General features: G+C 50.1%; 2 protein-coding genes across 2 annotated transcripts in view; both read right to left on the bottom strand.

Annotated features, from left to right (window-relative positions):
* Positions 1-6,800: 6,800 nt before the first annotated feature.
* Positions 6,801-23,876, bottom strand: part of LOC144953759 (protein BANP-like) — a 56,940-nt gene continuing 39,864 nt past the window's right edge. The window contains exon 5 of the mRNA XM_078884352.1: positions 6,801-7,136. Within this exon, the coding sequence (XP_078740478.1) occupies positions 7,027-7,136 (110 nt within the window). The 3' untranslated portion in view covers positions 6,801-7,026. The remainder of the gene's footprint in view (positions 7,137-23,876) is intronic.
* LOC144953742 (uncharacterized) lies at positions 8,391-21,004 on the bottom strand. The gene is made up of 5 exons (XM_078884330.1): positions 20,945-21,004; positions 13,011-13,095; positions 11,025-11,149; positions 10,314-10,698; positions 8,391-8,411 (listed from the first exon to the last, which is right to left on the bottom strand). The coding sequence occupies exons 2-5, from the start codon at positions 13,089-13,091 to the stop codon at positions 8,391-8,393; spliced, it is 612 nt and encodes a 203-aa protein (XP_078740456.1). The 5' UTR covers positions 13,092-13,095; positions 20,945-21,004.

Raw genomic sequence — 23,876 nt, 5'->3', positions numbered from 1 at the left:
CGAAGGAGGGGAGGGGCTGGTCACGTGGGCGGGGGTGGGAGGGGCTGGTCACGGGCGGGGGGGGGCTGGTCACGTGGGGGGTGGGAGGGGCTGGTCACGTGGGGGGGGGGAGAGGCTGGTCACGTGGGGGGGGGGGAGAGGCTGGTCACGTGGGTGGGAGAGGGGACATCCAGAATAAGTACCTGCTCGTTCGAGACCCAAACATTCCTCCTTGAAGACACGAGTGGTGTAACCATCATCTGCATCAGAACATCAAAAGGCCGCTGCACACGTCTCGATTATAAACGAGAAAAGTAAAAAAACACAATTTTGTGCGTCGGGAGTTCGACTTTTTCTCCTGCTCAGCGTGGCTTAGGCTCCGCTCTCGGCCCCGCACCCCTTCTGGATATTCCAGAATGCCTTGCCCACAGGTGCAATTGACAGAACGGAATTGTACCCCTAATGACTTTGTCTACCAATCTCCTAGCGACACGCGCTACAGTGACTCATTCAATGTCAATACACGTAATAATGCCATAAGAGGAATAGGCAGGAATTCTCCTATAGATGCAACTGGTTCTTCATGTTCTGCAGATGTAGATGCCACTGGGTTTTGACGTTCTGCAGATCTAGATGCCACTGGTTCTTCACGTTCTGTAGATGTAGATGCCACTGGTTCTTCTCGTTCTGTAGATGTAGATGCCACTGGTTCTTCTCGTTCTGCAGGTGTAGATGCCACCATCCCCATTTGTTGCGCGGCTCTGTCCGAACAGGCACACGGGCACGTTTCTTCGTATCTCTGAAAGTTCGTACAGTGAGGGAAAAAAGTATTTGATCCCCTGCTGATTTTGTACGTTTGCCCACTGACAAAGAAATTATGAGTCTATAATTTTAATGGTAGGTTTATTTGAACAGTGAGAGAGAATTACAACAAAATCCAGAAAAACGCATGTCAAAATGTTATAAATTGGTTTGCATTTTAATGAGGGAAATAAGTATTTGACCCCCTCTCAATCAGAAAGATTTCTGGCTCCCAGGTGTATTTTATACAGGTAACAAGCTGAGATTAGAAGCACACTCTTAAAGGGAGTGCTCCTAATCTCAACTTGTTACCTGTATAAAAGACACCTGTTCACAGAAGAAATCAATAAATCAGATTCCAAACTCTCCACCATGGCCACGACCAAAGAGCTCTGCAAGGATGTCAGGGACAAGATTGTAGACCTACACAAGGCTGGAATGGGCTACAAGACCATCGCCAAGCAGCTTGGTGAGAAGGTGACAAAAGTTGGTGCGAATATTCGCAAATGGAAGAAACACAAAAGAACTGTCAATCTCCCTCGGCCTGGGGCTCCATGCAAGATCTCACCTCGTGGAGTTGCAATGATCATGAGAACGGTGAGGAATTAGCCCAGAACTACACGGGAGGATCTTGTCAATGATCTCAAGGCAGCTGGGACCATAGTCACTAAGAAAACAGTTGGTAGCACACTACGCCGTGAAGGACTGAAATCCTGCACTCACTCTCACACACTCACCCTCACACTATCAGACTCACACACACTCACTTTCACACTCTCAGACTCACACACTCTCACTCACACACACTCACTCTCTCAGACTCACACACGCACACTCACTCTCACACTCACACACACTCACTCTCACATTCTCAGACACACTCACACTCTCAGACACACACACTTACCTGGTCAATATTCTAGATATTTTTAAACTATCAATCAGAATTTGTTTAACCAAGAAAACTTTGGACCGGCTTCACTCTTCTTGGTGTTGACAGCAGATCCAGAGGCAGGAAGGCAGGCGGAATTGAAGTGGCTGAGGTGGCTTACAATCGTCATCTGCTGCTGCTGACACAACCATCTGGCTCGATAGCCTCTTTAATGTAAAACTGCAGCCAACATCAACATAGGGAGGATAAAAATAAGCAAAGCCAGATTTGCAAAACACATAATGGCAAGCGCACTACAGATGAAGTGCTGGACCTGTTAAACGTAAAAAATGAAATGACGCAATGCTTCACAATCGACTGTCGATGTGATAAACCGTCACAGCTGGCGGTGGTGATTCGATTAAAAACATGATTAACAGTTGTTGGTTTAACGTCTAATTTGTATTTACCGTTTGTTCCGTCTCGTTAATCATAATCACAATAAAACACATTCCAAGTGATTAATAATCTACAACTCGCATCGTAACAACTGCCTGATTACTAATCTAGTATATAATTACAATAACCCCCCCCCTCAAATCTCTGCACCTGTTGAGTTAATGAGTTAATGATGACGTCACCCTGCTGCTGCTCTATATAAGAACGGGAGACAGAGGAGAGCCTCACCATTCGGGCGAATTGCCCGATGAGGCGGGGGGGGGCAAGTCTTGGCTGCCTGGCCAGTGGCAGCCTCGCAGGCCCTCGGGGGCATGGCGACCAAGCGTTCTGGGGTGGTGAGCCAAGGTGAGCGGGCCAGTTTGGCTGCTGCGGAGGATGGTGAGGTGGGACTGCCTGGAGGAGGGAGACCCGCAGAGGAGAGGGACGAGGCGCGAGCGTCGACCTCGAGGCGAGCGGAGGAGGACGCCTGGTGGCAGCGGGCGAGGAAGGGAGAGGAGCCGACGAGGAGTGGAATGGTGTCGGCCAGCCCAGGAGAGGAGGCGGAGGAAGCACCGAGCTCGGCGGGCCTGCAGGCGCAAGGTGCACAACGCGACGCAATGCAGGTATGTGCTTGGATCACAAATTCGGATAATACACAATTAACCTCAGAATAAAAACGCAAAAATGCAACAATTCCAAAGAACGAAAATGTAAATATGCAATAAAGTGCCACTATCTGCACGGATAAAAGAAATCAAGATTGAAGAGTATCAGTTTAACATGTAGGCTTTCGCGACCAATATCATCCATAATAGTTGTTTTGGGTTATATCGCGTAAATATATATAATTATATAAATATCTACGAGGTTAGATCGCATATTTATGTGATCTAACCCCTGACAACGACCTGTATTGTGGAAGAGAGTCTCTTACGGTCGTTTTACATTTTCGTAAACATGATTCGTACAAACGGATAAGTTACGTTTGAATTCTGTTAATTTGCTTAGAGTCAAAGTTAAACCTCAGTTAGAAACGATAATTGAGCACGGACGTGGCGTGAATGATAGTAACGGCTGCATTTCCCTACTATGGGATGGAAGCACAAACCTCAAACGCCGTATTGAGCCCTCTGAAGCTTTGTGTTTGTGGCACACGATGGGACCGGGAGTCGAGTCAATTCCGCAAAAGAGTCCGAATATTTATTTATAACTGGGGAAGGAATCCGATAATCTATGAAGCTCTTTTTCATTGATGCCCAGTGCGGGCGTGTCAGCAAGTTACAACAACAAACAAAACACAAACACGACAGGAGTGCGACATAGAGAAACAGGGTAAGCAAGTGGTACAATATAATTAATGTATTTATTAATGAGTTATCGAAGTCTGACTTGTCAACATTAGGCAGCAGAAAGCACAACGCAGTTACAGACCACACCAAGACAGCGCCACACAGCAGTAGCCCTCAATACAATGGCACATTGACATTGAACAATCGACGAGCAGGTAATGGTCAACGTTACAAATCACATTTGCAAGTGTGACTGTATCCAGCACGAATCTACTGCTGTTTAAAGGGCAGCAGGATTAGGGGGAGAGTGAAGTGAGGTTGGGAAGGAAGTCCCCGAGGCGGACACAAGTTCAAGACGAGCAGCAGTCAGAATCTTTATATCCTGGGGAAATCCGATGACCTGTGAAGCTCTTTGTCACAGATCTCTAACATGTATCTATATATGTTTAACTTCTTTCGCACCGTGCGTAACCAACCGAGCTAATCGCATGTTGACTGGGGTAGGACAACAAACTAAACACAACAAGCAGTTCAGTAGGGGCGGGTCAGAGAGTTACACAAAACAACAACACTGCAGGAGTGCAAATGATAGGAACAGGGGGAGGGTGGTGACTGGGCCAAGATGTCGAGGATGATGTGAGGGTGGCAGTGATGATGAGAGGGGAGGGAAGAGATGGAGAAGAGAGAAGGAAGAAACGAGCAGAAGTGAGCTGCACGGAGCAGCGTGTGTGTGCGCGTGTTCATAGGGGGCGATGGTGGGGGGGTAAATTAATTGGCTTTGGCATAATGACAGCACGAGTAGACTGCAACTATATTCGCATCTGTTTAAAAAAAGCAATCACTCATGGCATATATACTCATTAATAGGCAAGTTAACGGAAACTGTGTGGTGTGTATAGTGCAATGTATCTGATCATCTTTCTGTCCCTCTCCATAATTCCAAGTGTGCATCCCTGCATGCGTCTTTGTGCACGGAGAGGTGAACGCGATCACTTCTAACTGAAGAAAGTCCAAGGTGGGCTTGGGCAGGATGTGGCACGACTCGACGGGACGCTGGCCAACGGTCAAGAATAATGAGCGAGTGGCAATCCAAGGGAGTGGAACGCGTTCTGGAATGCCTCCGCTGAGCAGACGGAGCGACGACATCAGTGTGACACGTTGTCCTGCCCCCATTGTCGTGCTCCCATTTTGCATGTTGTGGGTTTACCCTCCAACACACCGGTGTGCTGAACCAGTAACTAATTGGCACATTTTGTTTACTTGACAAACCTTACTAATTGGCTGTGTTGGGTGGTGGTGGGTTTACCGACACATCTATATTTACACTATATAAACAAACAACCTTTATTACGGACGAAATCAGGTCGTGCTCCGGTACCTGGGTGAATTGTTACATCGCAAGATGGCGGGAGGTAATCGTGGCTTTGGGGAGGCATTCGTTCAGCTGTGGACCGAGTGTGGTTGATGAGGACAATGAGTCTATTTGTTGCTGTAAGTGTCCACGATGATAAGGCACTCCGACGAGCTCTCCTTTGTGGCCAGGTCCCTTCTGAAAAAGAGCGACATAGCTCGGTGAGGTTTGTGTGTGCCCTTGCTATGTGCTTTACCCCAATTACACCTGATGATGAGAGCTTGTGTTGCGTTCGAAACGTCGTGATTTATTTTAATCTGATTTTATTTTATTTGTTAATATATTTCCACATACGTGACTTTACCGAAAAAACCAACGGTATAGGTTTAACTGGTGAAGTAAAAACAAATTTCGAGTGTAATGTTTAGAAAGGCTTCACCAACTACGTTATCTCCTCTGCCCGTGGCTGTCCCGTCTCCTGTCGGTTTTGCGATGGTGCCCCTCGCTTTGCAAACGGAATCACTCCGGTCTCATTCACGTGATGCGTGCGGTGCGTTCCACTCTTTGTTCCGTGCGCGGCGTTTTGAGCCTCATTGGCATTCAGACGCCACACGTACAAGTGGTGCTGTGGCGTGTCGGTGGCTTGTGTCTGTGGTCTGAACAAGTTAATTATTTCAAACAAAACAATTATTTCACGGCATTAAACAGGTAATCTTAAATCTGGAATTGGATTTGCATGAATCATTGTCTCGTAAGCTGGAGGGTTTTTTTCCTGTTTGCCATAAATATTTCTATCAACATGACGTCCAGGGCAATCGTAGCTACTCAAAGTCCAACATAAATTGTTATATATTTATTTTTTGATCGAGCAATCAGCCGCATGAAAGCTGCTCACGTCGTCTGACTTTGTGTGACGCCGTGTGATGAGGGGGGAGTCAAAAATCGTCCAAAATTGCATTGAACATAACGGAACGCGATTTTGGGTATGGGGGAGTGGGGTGGAGGTGCCGGTTGCTTGCAACTAAATTAAAACTTATTTACCAGGTAAAGCCACCTGGGAGCTATGAGCTATTTTTCAGAAGCCACATGTGACGACAGCTCCTAAAAGTGGCGTACGTCATGGTCATCTTCGGCTGGATAGAGTATTTCCCACGCAGTGTTGCTTATGGGGGTGGTTTAACCTTGCTACTTTGTGTGGTGGTGAGTCTGTGGGTCTGTGTGGTGGTGGTGGGTCTGTGGGTCTGTGTGGTGGTGGTGCGTCTGTGGGTCTGTGTGGTGGTGGTGCGTCTGTGGGTCTCTGTGTGGTGGTGGTGAGTCCGCGGGTCTCTGTGTGGTGGTGAGTCCGCGGGTCTCTGTGGTGGTGCTGGGTCTGTGGTGGTGAATCTGTGGGTCTGTGTGGTGGTCATTGCAAGTTGCTGAAATGCACAATGTATTTTGACAGTGCCCTCTGCTACCTTCAACATCAGAAGCGCTTTTGAAAGCGCACGATGCAGTGACTCCTTTGTTCGGTGGTTTGCCAAAAGCCGCTGCTGCGAGAATGAGCGGAGTTCGCGTGATGGTTTATGCTCCTTGACGAGATCAGCAGCGAGGTGTTGTGGGCTTTGTGTCATCGAGGCACACCCACCTGGTCTGCGTCTCCACTTGTGCCGCCGTAAGGGGCGCTCCTTACGGCGTTTTTTGTCTTTCCGTTTTCGCAGAAGGGCGGGCAGCGACTTCTTCCGCTTCCTTTTTTTTACGTCCGATTCCAACCTGACGACGACAAGCGTCGAGAAGGGAGGGAATGACTGTGGCCGAGAAGACCTGACGCTTCGGGCGGAGTGCTGCTGCTGGTGTTGGTGGCGCTGCTGGTGGTGGGGGTGGTGCAGCACTGCCTGGAACTCTCTCCCAGCAGCTTCCATCACTGCCTGTGGGGGGGGGGGGGGGTGGTGGTGGTGGGGGGGTAGGGGGTGGTGGTGGTGGGGGATTGATTGTGGTGGTGGTGGTGGTGGGGTGGCGGGGGCGGTGGCAGTGGCGGGGGCGCCCTGGTGGATGTGAATCTGGTCCGCCTCCACCAGGCCCAGCTGCTGGTGCTGCTGCAGAGTGAGTGGCTGAGGTGAATGAGTGGCTGTGTGAGTGTATAAGTAGGGAGGGGGGGGTTGTGGTTGCGATCTCCTCCCTGGTCACTCACCGTGGCCACGGCTACTCCATCGTGCCCTCCGTCTCGGCCGTCGTCACAGTCACCGCTGCCGCCAGCGGGCGTCGGCTGCACGTACTGCCCCTGGATGGAGCTGGCCGGCAGGGCAGTGGTGGTGGTGGCATCACCGGCAGCGCCGCTCGCGATGCCAGGCGGAGCGGAATTTTGCATCTATGGCAAGTTTTATGCGGCACCAGTCGCACTCAGTGATGCCGAACTTGTAGATTAAGTGGCCTGCGTCACGGTCGGCGTGGTGGTGGTGGTTGTTGTGGTGGTGGTGCAGATGGTGGTGGTGTAGTGTTGTCTATACCCTTTTTTTTATTAAGAACAATTCAAAAAAATTTTTTTATTACATTTTTATATTATCTATATATCTTTGTTTTAATTAAACAATGAAAACAACTCGCTTCTCCTCACAAGCACACCAGGAATCCATGAAACATGGAGGGCGGTTAAAATGTTGAGAATTCGGTCACAAAGAGGTCATAGACATCCAGATGGACAAAAGATGCATGGACTAGCCTCCCAAAACATCTGGAGATGTACAGATAAGGTGCAGAGTAAATAACGGTTGCAACTCGCGTTTTCTTAACGTTTTCCTTACCGAAAAGTAGAAACTTAACAAAGATAATTAACCAACAAACAATAATATTTTTACTAAAAAAATAGTACGAATTCCAGAAAGCTTAAGTGGAAACATAGTACACTTAACCTCAGGACATAAAAAAAAAAACTCCGAATAAAACACCAATCTCTGGAGAACTAAACTTGGCGAAGCCCCAAAATAATAATGTGACGAGGATCATTACGAATATTCATTAAACATAGACGAATGATTACCACGATACTAAGACCGAAGGAACTCATAAAATATAATTCAAGAATAAATGTAACACAGGACCACATAAATGTATTACAAACATCTCCTCAGCCACCTTTGTCTTCCAGCGGGGTCTGGCAAGGAGGGAGCAAAAAGGTCACAAGGGGGGGGGGTGTCTGCTTCTTCTCGCTCTGTTTTTGTTTGTTTTCTCTCGCAAGAGACGCGGAGAGAGGAGAGGGTGCTCACGTTTGAGTTAAAACACGGCCGTCTTCGTCTCCCCGCAGCACGGACAGCAAGATTTGCACACGCAAGCAAATAACATTCCCCACCCCTCCCTCCAGAATGGTTACACAGCTGGGTCTTTACTAATAAACACACACACGACACACGGACGCAGATGTGTTCAACCCACAGAAAGATGTATGACGGCCTTCAAATAACTCGGGAAGACTGAGTGGATTTTCTCAATATAAGCCAGGGAAAAATCCATTCAACCCAGATCGTCAGGGGCTCTGGCCCCCACCACAGATCTCCAGGGCTTTGGCTCCATCTCTTCTCGTCGCCGCCAACGAAGAAGCTTTTCGTCATCCAGAAGGACGAGGTTCGCGGGGTGTGGAGGCGCATCGCCTGCCGCAAACGAGTACAGGAGACTCAACCCCCTTGCCGTGTCACCACGCCGAGGTGCTCGCCTGCCGCACACGAGTGTACGAGCCCAGCTCCCTTGCCGTGTCGCCACGCCGAGGTGCATCGCCTGACCACGCAAACGAGCGCGGCCGCGCCGTCAGTCATCGTACGGGGTCAGCCGAGGGAGGAGTCGGGAAAACAAGCGCTCACCGCAGCCGCGCAAGCCAGAGGGTCCTTCTCCGAAAGTCGTTCGTACCCACAACTTCCCCCACCAATAGACCCACACACACATCGACGCCCCACTCACCTGTGAGACTATCCTATCTAGTTCACCCTTACCATCGTATCAACCCTAATCGATTATTAGAAGACTGATTATCAACCACATGAACCATCAGCTGGCCATGAGGAATCGCGGCCCATCGAGTGATTAAGAGTCCGTCGGTTATAAGAGTGAGGTTATTTTCCTTGCCTTTTTTCTTTTTGTCCCGTTCATCGCATAGGCGATCAATATATTCGTCGCGGCAAACTCAAACTCTCGGAATCCTCCTTACGAACCGGCCCATATATAGAGAGAATATCTTGTCAAATCAGTTTTCTTTGTCAGAGAATCTCGCCGAGGAATTGATCAAAGCAGAGCCGATATTCTCTCACAAACGCATCCACCCACCCTTGTCTCAAACATTTCGTTAAAAGGATATTATACTTGCTGATGAATCTATTGACATATACTTTCGCCTCGGGGATATAATCGGTCGCTTTTATTGCCTTCATACAAATCGTCGCATGTCTGTTTTAAAACTTCGCCGGTTGTGCTCGATACATGGGGGAACTACTGAGATATCTGGTGGGAAAGTAGAATTACGGTTGTTAGAAGTGCTTTTAGTCATTAAATTTCGTAAATACATAATCTTGCCAATGAATAAATGCTTCTAGTCATTCAATTTCGTTAAATGCTTAATATCGCCAATGAATAAATGGTTTTAGTCATTCATTAGGTAATTGCATAAGCTTGTAAATGCATAAGTTTTTGTCATTCATATTAGTTCATTGCATAATCTTGCTCATGAATTATTGACGCATGTTTGACCTGCATGATAGAATGTCACATGCTTGTTAGAATAAAATTGCTTAACACCAACTGTTCGAGTGCTTCTTTCCAAATCCATGCAAAACTATCTTATTCATAAGAGCTGTTACCTGTGATGAGATATGAAAATGGAGACCTAAAATATCATAACACACACTAGGATAATCAGTAAACGTTTAATCGATGATAATCGTGTTATCCTGATTGATATAACACTGGATAAAGGAAGCTGAGCTTAATTATCACAACTGCTCACATTAACATAATCGCAAGCATCCACATAAAGTACTACGATTATCTCCGCAATTATCATAATTTATGCATATAATTACACGCATTATCATAATTTATGCATGTCAATACACACATTAACATAATTAATGTGATTTGCGCATTTTTCGGAAAATTATTAATTTTTATTATTTTCATCAAAATTTCATAACCTGACACATACAACAGTAGGTGGTGGTTGTTGTGGTCGTGGTGGTGGAGGATGGAGGGAGGTTCCGATTTGTGAGTATACAATGGGACACTCCCACTAACACCACCCCACCATCACCCCACCATCACCCCACCCCACTCACCCCCTATCCACCACCCCCACGCTACCCACTCCACCCACCCCACTCCCTACCCGTCCACCCCCTCTTCCCCTACACACCACCGCACCATCACCACCACCCCACCCACGCACCCACCCACCCCACCACCCCCACGCTACCCACTCCACCCACCCCACTCACTCCCTACCCGTCCACCCCCTCTTCCCCTACACACCACCCACCACCACCGCACCATTACCACCACCACCCCACCCACCCCACTCACACCCCACCACCACCACACCCTCCCACCACCACACCCTCCCACCACCCACCACACCCTCCCCCCACCACCGCAACTCGCAGCGGATGCCGTCGACCATGAGCGGGTCCAGCTGCTTCTTGCCGTGGTGCCCGCGACCCGACAAGTTGCTGGTGGCCTGCACCTCGCCATCGAAGAGGTGGTCCAGGAGGGTGAGCGCCATCTTCCCGGGCGTGCGGCAAGTGGCGGTGATGTGCAGGAGGTCCCCCGGGGCGATGGGGCAGCGCACGCAAAGATTTAAATTCGACTGGTCGCCCAGCCAAGTGCCATGCGGGAGTGGGTGGGTGGGTAGGTGAGTGGATGGAGGAGAGGGGTGGTGAGTGAGTGGGTGGGGTGGGTGGGGTGGGTGGGTCGGGTGGGGTGGGTGGGTGGGTGAGTGGCCCTGACCCAGCACAGCGCTGGAGGTGGGGGGGAGGGGCGGGGGGTGGACGCAGAAATCAGACCGAGACTGTGGGTCTCTGTGAGTCTGTTGGTCTCTGTGATGAGTCTGTGGGTCTCTGTGATGAGTCTGTGGGTCTCTGCTGTGTGATGAGTCTATGGGTCTCTGCTTTGTGATGAGTCAGTGGGTCTCTGCTGTGACGAGTCTACGTCTCTCTCCGACCCTCCCCCTCCCGCACCCAATGCCGACCTGCGAACTTTCATGGACGAGTGCGTGACGCCCCAGGGTGAGCCGGCCTGCATCGACACGGTGGGTGCCCCGGCCACACCGCCACCGCCAGCGTACCTGCCCAGCAGCAGGAGGCTCAACTTTTCCTCGACGTGGCCAAATCGCGACTCGAGGGCCAGGAGCAGAGCCTCCATCGCCTCCAGGCGGTCGCACACCGCCTCGTGAAGGTCCACCAACAGGGCCTGCACGGCATGAGACGCGGGGGGGGAGGCAGACAGAAAGCAGACTGAGTATGTGGGTCTCTGCTGTGTGAGTCTATGGCTCTCTGCTGTGTGATGAGTATGTGGGTCTCTGTTGTGTGATGAGTCTATGGCTCTCTGCTGTGTGATGAGTCTGTGGGTCTCTGTGTGCGAGTCTGTGGGTCTCTGTGTGCGAGTCTGTGGGTCTCTGTTGTGTGAGTATTCTCAGGTTTTTTCGGTAAAGTCACGTAGGTAAAACATTAAAAGTAATGAAAGTAAAATAAAACAAAACAAAAATAAAATTCACGACGTTTCGGAGGCAACACAAGTCTCCGTCATCAGGTGGGACCGTCACAGCCGAATTAGCTGCATCAAGTGAAGCAATGATTCAAGATGTAATCCCTTATAAGCAAGTTGAAGGGAGGTGGAGAGGGGGGGTGGAGAGCTTATCAGACTGTGGTAGCCAATGAATGGAAACGTATCGGGAGGGAGGAGGAGCGGTGATCAAAGACTACACCTAGTGCTCAACACAATGAACACGTGTCGGGAGGGAGGAGGAGCGGTGACCAAAGACTGCACGTAGCACTCAACACAATGAATGGAGACGTGTCGGGACGGAGGGCGAGCGGCGATCAAAGACTGCACGCAGTGCTCAACACAATGAATGGAGACGCGCCGGGACGGAGGGCGAGCGGCGATCAAAAACATCACGTAGTGCTCAACACAATGAATGGAAACGTGTCGGGACGGAGGGCGAGCGGTGATCAAAGAACAATGAAGAGATTACTGTTAAACACTGGGGATGTTAACACTCGGTGAAGTATGATGCGTCTATGGGTCTCTGCTGTGTGATGAGTCTGTGGGTCTCTATTGTGTGAGTCTATGGGTCGCTGTGTGCGAGTCTGTGGGTCTCTGCTGTGTGATGAGTCTGTGGGTCTCTGCTGTGTGATGAGTCTGTGGGTCTCTGCTGTGTGATGAGTCTGTGGGTCTCTGCTGTGTGATGAGTCTGTGGGACTCTATTGTGTGAGTCTATGGGTCTCTGTGTGTGCGAGTCTGTGGGTCTCTGCTGTGTGCGAGTCTGTGGGTCTCTGCTGTGTGAGTCTGTGGCTCTCTGCCGTGTGAGTCTATGGGTCTCTGCTGTGTGATGAGTCTATGGCTCTCTGCTGTGTGATGAGTCTGTGGGACTCTGTTGTGTGAGTCTATGGGTCTCTTCTGTGTGATGAGTCTGTGGCTCTGCCGTGTGATGAGTCTGTGGCTCTCTGCCGTGTGATGAGTCTATGGGTCTCTGCCGTGTGATGAGTCTATGGGTCTCTGCTGTGTGAGTCTGTGGCTCTCTGCTGTGCGAGTCTGTGGGTCTCTGTTGTGTGATGAGTCTGTGGGTGTCTGTGTGTGAGTCTGTGGGTGTCTGTGTATGATGAGTCTATGGCTCTCTGCTGTGTGATGAGTCTATGGCTCTCTGCTGTGTGATGAGTCTATGGCTCTCTGCTGTGTGATGAGTCTATGGCTCTCTGCTGTGTGATGAGTCTATGGCTCTCTGCTGTGTGAGAGTCTGTGGGTCTCTATTGTGTGAGTCTATGGGTCTGTGTGAGTTTATGGGTCTCTGTGTGTGATGAGTCTGTGGGTCTCTGCTGTGTGAGTCTGTGGGTGTCTGTGTGTGATGAGTCTATGGGTCTCTGCTGTGTGAGTCTGTGGGTCTCTATTGTGTGAGTCTATGGGTCTGTGTGTGTGAGACTGTGGCTCTCTGCTGTGTGATGAGGCTGTGGGTATCTGCCGTGTGATGAGGCTGTGGGTCTCTGCCGTGTGATGAGTCTATGGGTCTGCTGTGTGATGAGTCTATGACTCTCTGCTGTGTGATGGTTCTGACCCTGAGGCTGGCGTCATCCGTCACCTCTCTGCTGGTGCCGGCGAAGACCTGGAAGCGCGGGCGCTTGAGCGGCGGAGCCATCTGGCTACCATGAGAGATTCGTTAATGAGGCTATCCACATATATAAACACAGAGACAATTTCAACCGAGAAGATGGATTCTGGCTTAGCAATCATTGGAAGGACGTAATAAACCATTTCGGATCTTAACTGATTGTGTTCACGTTTACGGTGACTTTCAGACAGCGTTCCACTCACTGGCATTGTATTCTCCGCAGAGAATAAATTCTTTGCTCCGCTGCATTGACATATTTTGTTGCTTCCTCTTAGTATCTTTCACACGACGGTCAACAGTACAGTGTATAATAACAAATAGTTTAAAAATGTATATGCTTAATACAATGTACAAAGTAATATATAGTATCGTAATTGTATAGTGAATATACAGCAGTGTGATATACATTAGGGTGGGTAGAATAATACATAGTGTAATATTACAATGGATAAGGTGGTTTATAGCAATACAGTATATATATACATTTTAATGTTTGGGTTTGTCTATGGCAGTATATAGTACGGTGTAGACTCGTGTGATGTAAGAGAATAAAGTTTAGATGGAAGCATATTATATTTTTTACGACGTAGAATTGTAATGTATTACTTACTGTTAGTAACTCAGCTTATTGTAGAGTATATTTAGTATAATTATGATACTATGTAGTTTATACTTTAGTTGTTTACGTGGTGGTTTTAGCTACTGCTGCTACATACTATTAACACTTCTTCCCTTTATTAATGCTACCCCTATCCCCTCCCTGTGATGCTGCTAATCCTGCATCATGCACGGGCAAAGTAGCACTAATCACATACCTGCATTTCCCATATCCCCTCCCTTGGATGCTGCTAATCCTGCAAAATGCACGGACATAAGTAGTACTAATCACATACCTGCATTTCCCATAAATATGCAAAATTCCTCTTGATATGCAAATTATATTGTCAAGGCGCCCTTCCCCCCCCCCCTTCCAACCCAGCTTTATATATATGCTCCAAGCACGTGTGCTGTTTCATTCAGACGCTGTCGCCTCGACAGACCTGGTTTCACCTGAGGACGGCTGCTTGCGTTGTGGCCAAAACGTCGTGGGAATTATTTTATTGTTTTATTTTTATTATTTTATTACTTCCCTTCTATGTGACTTTACCGAAAGAACCAAGAAGATGAACCTTACACTTATTACTACACCGCATTACACTTATTACTACACCGCATTACGCTTATTACTACACCACATTACGCTTATTACTACACACATTACACTTATTACACATTACACTTATTACACATTATTCTTATTATAACATTATACTCGTTATAACATATTATAATTACGGCTTTGTGTCAATGAGAGATTTGGAGGTTTGGTGACTGCACTTAATCAAACAAACTTCGTAACATTTGAAATGTAATGCAATGCAACACAGAGAGTCGGTCAACACACAATTGACGCATCGCCTGGCTGATTGCGTTCTTCCACAGATTGCTAAACTAAGCGAGAGAATTGAAGGGAATGCGACCAGGCGAGGACAGGAGGCAAGGCCCCGCGTTGTAAAGTTCCAACGTGGACATCGCTTCCATGCTCGCTGCTACAGTTATTACAACCTTATACTTATTACAACCTTATACTTATTACAACCTTATACTTTTACGTGGTTGTTTAGTTACTGCAGATACATACTATTAACATTCCTTCTCTTTATTAATGCTACCCCTACCCCCTCCCTTTGATGCTGCTAATCCTGCATAATGCACGGGCATAATGACTTAAAACCCCTCGCCAAACCTACACATTTCACAAGTAGTACTAATCGCATATCTGCATTTCCCATAAATATGCTAAATTCCTCTCCACAGGGAATGGATTCTTTGCTCCGCTGCAAGTTTCCAACCACCACTCTCCCATTGACATTTCGTTGCTTCCTCTTAGTATCTTTCACGTGACGGTCAATGGTATAGTGTATAGCTGATTGTATAATAAAGAGTATACAATTGTAATGTTTTATACAATTGTAATGCGGGCGTAAGCGACCTTCCGGATGTGACGTCACGGGGGGTGGAGTCATGTGACGTGGGGGGAAGGTTCGGGTCCTTAAGCGGGTAAACCGGAAGGGGAAGGCAGTCGGGGTGTGAGCGGAAAAGAGTGAGGCCACGCGGGCGAGTGTGGAGAGGGGGGGGCGCCGACGGCCATCGGGAGCCAACCCCGAAGATAAGAGGAAGCTGCGGAGTGGTGTGCAGCTGCAGAGGAGACAGCCAGAAGGGCTGCGTGTTAGAGGCAGCGGTGTGGCTGCCAGGAGGAGCTGCGGAGAGAGAGAGAGAGAGGGCTGCGTGTTAGAGGCAGCGGTGTGGCTGCCAGGAGGAGCTGCGGAGAGAGAGAGAGACAGCAAGAGGCTGTCAGAGCTGCGGAGGGAGAGGAGTTGCAGCGAGTACAGCCAAGGGGGGCTGTGTGAGAGAAACAGCAGCGGAGCTGCTGTTGTGGATCGGGCCGACATTGGAGTCAGCACCGTGGAGAAGCTACAGAGTAAAGACAGCCGTGTGGGTGTACAGCACGAACCGAATAAAGGACACTGAGCCAGACATCGTGGTCCAGTCGTTTATTACACTGGTGTCGGAAGTGCAACGGCATGTCGAAACAAGTGAGGAAGAAAGTTAATCCGGCGCCTGCATCGGCTTCTTCGTCCGACGACGACGAACTCCCTCCAACCACGGATCCTGTTGGGGTGGTGGAGGAGAGCCCGGCTGAGGCGACCACGGGAACGGGAGTGGAGGATGTTGGCGCGGTGGCGGGTCCGTCGACATCATCAGACGCGGATCAACGATGGCAAGCGATGGCGGTACAACTGGAGGCACTTAAGGACGTCCTGGCGCATCTATGCCATCTCGTCGCGCCAGGGACGATGGATGATGCAAGTGGTGCTCCGCGGGCCGCCACGTTGCCTGTCCTGCCGCCGCCATTGCCCACGCGGCAAGAGGCCGCCATTTTGCGCGCTCCGTGGCGCCAAACCGCCATCTTGGCCACGCCGCGGGCCGACGCCATTTTGAATTTGCCATCACAACCACCACCATTGGAAGACGGCGGGAAGAGGAGTCGGAGTCGCCACCTTACAACGGTTAAAGAATTTTCCGTCGGTGGGGACTGGAGCGCGTTCGCCTGCCGCTTCTTGGCGGCGGTACGCACAGCAAGATGGACCGATGCGGAGGCTTTGGAGGTGTTGCCGACTCTCCTGGACGACGAATCTGTCCGATTCTTCCGTTCCATAACGACCGATAAGAAGGCAACTTTATGTGGTGTTTTTCAAGAAATGGCCGATGCTTATGAGCCACCAGATGATGCGCATCGGCGATTCGCTCAACGACAACGAGCACCAGAGGAGTCGCCCGTGGCGTTCAGGGGTGCGGTGCTGGAGCTGGCCATGGCAGCTTATCCTGAGACGCCACAGGACCTGCTCGAGCCTCTCATATTAGGGAAAATGTTGGAGCTGTCTCGGGATCTAGGGATCCCCATGCCTGTGTGTGGGCATGAGAAGCTAGCTTCCCGGACGGCTGCTAAGTGTCTCGATGCGCAATTCAACCTCCGTCGCTGGAAACAAGTGACGGCGTGGACGGGGGGGCCCGTCAAAGAAGGGGATGCGCTGGGGTGGAACCCTGCGCAGGCTGTCTATGTTCCGGATGACCGGGGCCCTCAACAACTGACGGCCGCCTCCGCTCCATGGACGGGAAGCGGCGGGCCGAGACCGCGCGCGGCGCTACCAGAACGGGGCCGTCAGGAGGCGAGGCCTGCGCTTCGGCGCAACGAGGCCGAATGTTTCCGCTGCGGGCGTAGGGGCCACTACGCCAGAGACTGCTGGGCCCGCTTCCCGGCTCCGCCGCAGCAGGAGGCCTCGGCACCGGTCAAGTCGGCTAAAGATCCTCCGAAACAGGCCGGCCGTGACATTGCGGGGGACGAGGGGCCCTGCTCGGAGGACGCCTGCCAGGTCTGCGGGACCTTCGAGCCCTGCAGCCCTTCCGACCCAGCTGCGGGCACGGTCACAGGACAAGCCCAAGACTAACTCTTTAGAGACACGGGACGGCGGTGGACTTCCAGCTGCGACAGGGGGATTACCCCCTGTCATTCCTCGACTTTCATCGCGTTCCCGTTCTGCGAGTGGGCCGCCGACCGTCCGGGACGGGCCGGCGACCCGCACACGTTCCAAATCGCTTACGTTTCGTTGATTGTTGTTGTCTTGTTATTTTTTTCTTACAGTTGTATTTATTGCATGCTTTTTGTACGTTCGTTGATGTTAATTGCGTTGTTGTTGTTGTTCTTGCTGTTACATTGTATGCTTAGTGTCCTTTAGGGGGGGAAGCTCGGTTCGCCGCATTACGATTTGCTATTGGTCAGCCGAGGTCGGCTGGGATTTTTCTACGGGGGAGGGTGGTGTAATGCGGGCGTAAGCGACCTTCCGGATGTGACGTCACGGGGGGTGGAGTCATGTGACGTGGGGGGAAGGTTCGGGTCCTTAAGCGGGTAAACCGGAAGGGGAAGGCAGTCGGGGTGTGAGCGGAAAAGAGTGAGGCCACGCGGGCGAGTGTGGAGAGGGGGGGGCGCCGACGGCCATCGGGAGCCAACCCCGAAGATAAGAGGAAGCTGCGGAGTGGTGTGCAGCTGCAGAGGAGACAGCCAGAAGGGCTGCGTGTTAGAGGCAGCGGTGTGGCTGCCAGGAGGAGCTGCGGAGAGAGAGAGAGAGAGGGCTGCGTGTTAGAGGCAGCGGTGTGGCTGCCAGGAGGAGCTGCGGAGAGAGAGAGAGACAGCAAGAGGCTGTCAGAGCTGCGGAGGGAGAGGAGTTGCAGCGAGTACAGCCAAGGGGGGCTGTGTGAGAGAAACAGCAGCGGAGCTGCTGTTGTGGATCGGGCCGACATTGGAGTCAGCACCGTGGAGAAGCTACAGAGTAAAGACAGCCGTGTGGGTGTACAGCACGAACCGAATAAAGGACACTGAGCCAGACATCGTGGTCCAGTCGTTTATTACACAATGTAAAAAGTAATATATAGTATCGTAATTGTATAGTGAATATACAGCAGTGTGATATACAATAGGGTAGGTAGAATAATACATAGTGTAACATTACAATGTATAAGGTATAGAGTGCTGTATTATAATAATACAGTATATAATTAAATGTTGGGTTTGTCTATGGCAGTATATAGTACCGGGTATACCCGTGTGATGTAAGAGAATAAAGTTTAGCTGGAAGCATATTATGTTGGAGGGGGGGGGGGCGCAATAATGGATATATTTTGCACGGCAAGTGAGCGGTGACGTCACATCTGTGATGTCACCCGCATGCTGCAGCATCACGCTTCCCCCCCCCCCCACCCTCTGCGTTGGCCGTGTATTGATCCAATACAAAAATCCAAGTCCCAGGCGAAGCCGGGTCATAAAGCTAGTCAGGTACAAGTTAAAGAGGAAACAAACCTAGTAAACTTACAAATACAATGCAATACAACACAGAGTCGGCTAACAACAGTCAACACCCTACCTGGTTGATTACGTTCTTCCAAAGATTGCTAAATTTGAGAGAGAGATAAAACACAGACCCGGAGACATACAGACAGACACATAAGCAGAGAGAGATGACACAGAGACACACAGAGACGCACATAGACAGAGATGACACAGACACACAGAGACACACAGACAAAGAGAGAGAGATGACACAGAGACACACAGAGAGACACACAGACAAAGAGAGAGATGACACAGAGAGACGCACATAGACACAGAGAGATGACACAGACACAGAGAGAGACGCACATAGACACACAGACAGAGACACACAGAGAGAGATGACACAGAGACACACAGAGACACAAACACACATAGACACACAGAGAGATAACACAGACACACAGAGACACAGATAGGCACACAGACAAACAAAGCCTCTCTGTCGAGGCCTTAAAAAGAGAGAGGGGGCAGAGAGAGAGAGGGGAGTAGAGAAACTAGCACGTCAATGCAAGGCCGTAGCCATGGAGTCAACATTGGGGAGGACAAAATATTCCATGGGGTCTGGGGTCCCCCCCCCCCAGAAAAATATCTAAATTTGAAAACTAATTTCCTGCCATTTCCTCCCTAAAATATTTGTAAAAGTTCACTAGCACATGGGATGGACTTTGTTTTATTTGATACAATAATGTCTAATAGTGTATTGTAATACATTGCTCTGTTTTTTCTTTTTAACCTTTCTTGTTTCATAGTATGTAATGGCAGAGATTAGGGATTCATAAAGTACAACGCAATCCTATAAACAGGAATCTATGCATTGTTATATGAAGACAAGTCCAGATTTCGTGGCCAAGGTTTAGCAAATTGTTGTTTTTATTAATAGAGCATCGCAATTTTTATTTACAAATATTTTTACAGAAACATATTGGGGGGGCATATTTGATTATTGTACTTATTATAACATATTATAACATTATTATTATGACATATTATACTTATTATAACATGTTATAATCACGGCCTTGTGTCAATGAGAGACTTGGAGGTTTGGTGACTGCACAGAGAGAGAGAGACACTTAATGTAATGCAACACAGAGAGTCGGTCAACACAACAACTCACGTAGGCTTAGGTTTTTTCGGTAAAGTCACCACGTAGGTAAAAAATGAAAATAAAATTAATAAAAGTAAAAATAGAAATAAAATAATAAAATTATAATAAATCACGCCTCACTTGATGCAGCAAATTATAGTCTACATTATAGACTGCCAGTACACTCACCCAGCTTAATAACCAGGCTACAGTCTACATTATAGACTGCCAGTACACTCACCCAGCTTAATAACCAGGCTACAGTCTACATTATAGACTGCCAGTACACTCACCCAGCTCAATAACCAGGCTACAGTCTACATTATAGACTGCCAATACACTCACCCAGCTTAATAACCAGGCTACAGTCTACATTATAGGCTGCCAGTACACTCACCCAGCTTAATAACCAGGCTACAGTCTACATTATAGGCTGCCAGTACACTCACCCAGCTTAATAACCAGGATACAGTCTACATTATAGACTGCCAGTACACTCACCCAGCTTAATAACCAGGATACAGTCTACATTATAGACTGCCAGTACACTCACCCAGCTCAATAACCAGGCTACAGTCTACATTATAGACTGCCAGTACACTCACCCAGCTTAATAACCAGGCTACAGTCTACATTATAGACTGCCAGTACACTCACCCAGCTTAATAACCAGGTTACAGTCTACATTATAGACTTGTGTTGCCTCCGAAACGTCGTGATTTGTTTATATTTTATTTCTATTTTTACTTTTATTAATTTGTATTCATTTCTTACCTACATGGTGACTTCACCTAGAACTAACGCGTCGCCTGGCTGATCGCGTTCTTCCACAGGTTGCTAAACTATCTTCTTGGTTCTTTCGGTAAGGTCACTTAGATTGGAGATAATAAAAATAAAAGGGAATATTATTTCATTATTTCCATTCTACGTGATATAAAACATAATTAAATTGTATAGTTTTATTGTTTTATTTTTGTATTTCTATTCTACGTAACTTCACCGAAAGAACCAAGAAGATGAATCACTGCAGTCACGAAAGCTTTAAATCGAAATTGCTCAACTAAGCGAGAGAATTGAAGAAATCGCGACCAGGCGAGGGCAAGAGGCAAGGCCCCGCGTTGTAAAGTTTCAATCTGGACATCGCTTCCATGCTCGCTGCTACTCAATTGACATCCCTACGAGAGAGAGAGCGAGGCTCTACCTCGGTACACAACAACAACAACAACCACAACAACAACCACCACAACAACAACCACAACAACAACCACAACAACAACAACCACAACCGCGATGAGAATTTCTCACCTCAGATTTCAGTTCCCGCGCGGAGCGTCAACTTTCCGTTACCTCGTGACGTCACGCGGCAGCAGCAGATGACATGACGTCACTTGTGGGGTACAATACACTCCCCTCCCACAATGAGCGGCTCTGTAACTTACATAAATTATGTTAATGAGCCTGGCCCAATCGTGGAGGGATGGGCCGTTGGTGCCGAACCGGTCACAACGAACTCGTGACGTCTTTCACGAATAAATTATGTTAATGAGCCGCCAGTCAGTGGGTGTGGCTTTGCCCAAATAAGGATAGTGCTTGAACAGATAACGGAAGTGACCCAGGCAGAGGTGACGTCACGCTCCCTTGAGACCGGTTGGGGTGAAATCTTTGGTGACATGACGTCACTAGCAAGGTACACCTCCCCCTGGCGTTTCACGCCGATGAGGTCGTGCTGAGTGGTGACGTCACGTAGCGGGATTAGAGTTTAAGTTGATTAAGATTAATTTTCCATTGCTCCCTCCCTTGAACAGAGACCCCTTGGGTGTGTGTGCTCAGCTCAACAATGTGGACATTATTGTGTGTGTACACACACATGGACAGTGTGTACACACACATGGACAGTGTGTACACACACGTGTACACTGTGTGTGTGTGTACACTGTGTGTGTGTGCACTGTGTGTGTGTACACTGTGTGTGTGTACACTGTGCGTGTGTACATTGTGTACACTGTGTGTGTACATTGTGTGTACACTGTGTGTGTGTACACTGTGTGTACACTGTGTGATGGCTGGGTGTATGGAATTTATGTGGTTGAGGAATTGGTCTAGAGCAGGCCGGCCATGTGGCCAGATGACAAAAATGTCATCTACGTACCTCTTCCACAAGGTCGGGCGTAGAGTGGCAGTCTGGATGGCGTCAGTCTCAAATTTCTCCATGAAGACGTTGGCTACAACCGGAGATAGGGGGGAGCCCATTGGGGTGCCCTCAGTTTTCTTGTAGAAAGTTCCATTCCAGGTGAAGTATGTATTGGTTAAGCAGTGTCTCACCAGGGGGGGTACCCCAGCATTCAGGCTTTGATGAACCAAGTCTTCAATGATTGCGATGGTGTCAGGTACAGGAACTTTGGTGAATAAGAAAACCACATCAAAACTGACAAGCAGGTCGTCTGGGGACAGGGAAACGTCGTGAGAATTGTATTTTATTATGTTTAATTTTTATTATTTTATTATTTCCCTTCTACGTGACTTTACCGAAAGAACCAAGAAGATTTACTGTTTGTTTTCTACCTGATGACGATTGCTTGTGTTGCAATCGAAACGTCCTATTCTATTATTTAATTTATTTCCTTTCTACGTTACTTTACCGAAAGAACCAAAAAGCAAAATGAAAATTCGCTGAAATAACTTGACCAACATGGTTGCTTCTTCTTGGTTATTTCGGTAAAGTCACGTAGAAGGGAAGTAATAAAATAATAAAAATAAAACATAATAAAATAATTCTCACGACGTTTATTATGTTTTATTTATATTATTTTATTACTTCCCTTCTACGCGACGACTTTACCGAAAGAAGAAAGAAGATGAATCCCTGCTGCAGTCACGAAAGCTTTAAATCGAAATTTAACATGGTTGCTGCAGCGCCACCGTGTGGCCACATAGTGCAACTGCAGCGCCTCAGCGCGCTAATTGTAGCAGTGGAACTGTTCGGTGTCTTCACGGCTTCATTGCAGCCAACCCGCAGCAGCGTGGGGGGGGGGCTGGTCACGTGGGTGGGGGAGGGGCGGGGCTGGTCACGTGGGCTGGGGGAGGGGCGGGGCTGGTCACGTGGGGGGGAGGGGCTGGTCACGTGGGTGGGGGGGGTGGGGGGCTGGTCACGTGGGTGGTTGGGGGGCTGGTCACGTGGGCTGGGGGAGGGGCGGGGCTGGTCACGTGGGCTGGGGGAGGGGGAGGGGCGGGGCTGGTCACGTGGGCTGGGGGAGGGGCGGGGCTGGTCACGTGGGCTGGGGGAGGGGGGCGGGGCTGGTCACGTGGGCTGGGGGAGGGGGCGGGGCTGGTCACGTGGGCTGGGGGAGGGGGAGAGGCGGGGCTGGGCACGTGGGCTGGGGGAGGGGGAGGGGCGGGGCTGGTCACGTGGGCTGGGGGAGGGGGGCGGGGCTGGTCACGTGGGCTGGGGGAGGGGCGGGGCTGGTCACGTGGGCTGGGGGAGGGGCGGGGCTGGTCACGTGGGCTGGGGGAGGGGGAGGGGCGGGGCTGGTCACGTGGGCTGGGGGAGGGGGCGGGGCTGGTCACGTGGGCTGGGGGAGGGGGAGGGGCGGGGCTGGGCACGTGGGCTGGGGGAGGGGCGGGGCTGGTCACGTGGGCTGGGGGAGGGGGGCGGGGCTGGTCACGTGGGCTGGGGGAGGGGCGGGGCTGGTCACGTGGGCTGGGGGAGGGGCGGCGCTGGTCACGTGGGCTGGGAGAGGGGGAGGGGCGGGGCTGGTCACGTGAGCTGGGGGAGGGGCGGGGCTGGTCACGTGGGCTGGGGGAGGGGCGGGGCTGGTCACGTGGGCTGGGGGAGGGGGAGGGGTTGTTTAGGGCGCCCACGCGCGTGGTGACATCATCGCGCTCGGGTTCGTGGGCGCCCCCGTGCGTGCTGACGTCATCGTGCTCGGGTTGGCGGGCGCCCCCGTGCGTGCTGACGTCATCGCGCTCGGTTTGGTGGGCGCCCCCGTGCGTGGTGACGTCATCGCGCTCGGTTTGGTGGGCGCCCCCGTGCGTGGTGACGTCATCGCGCTCGGGTTGGTGGGCGCAGCCGTGCGTGGTGACGTCATCGCGCTCGGTTTGGTGGGCGCCCCCGTGCGTGCTGACGTCATCGCGCTTAGGTAGATAGGCGCCCCCGTGCGTGGTGACGTCATCGCGCGGGGGGGGAGGGGCTGGTTACGTGGGCGGGGGGGGGCTGGTAACGTGGGCGGGGGGGGGGCTG

Source organism: Lampetra fluviatilis, chromosome 82 (assembly GCF_964198595.1).
Source record: "Lampetra fluviatilis chromosome 82, kcLamFluv1.1, whole genome shotgun sequence".
NCBI lineage: Eukaryota > Metazoa > Chordata > Hyperoartia > Petromyzontiformes > Petromyzontidae > Lampetra > Lampetra fluviatilis.
Note: the sequence above shows the minus strand (reverse complement) of the source record. Positions and strands in the feature narration are given on the sequence as shown.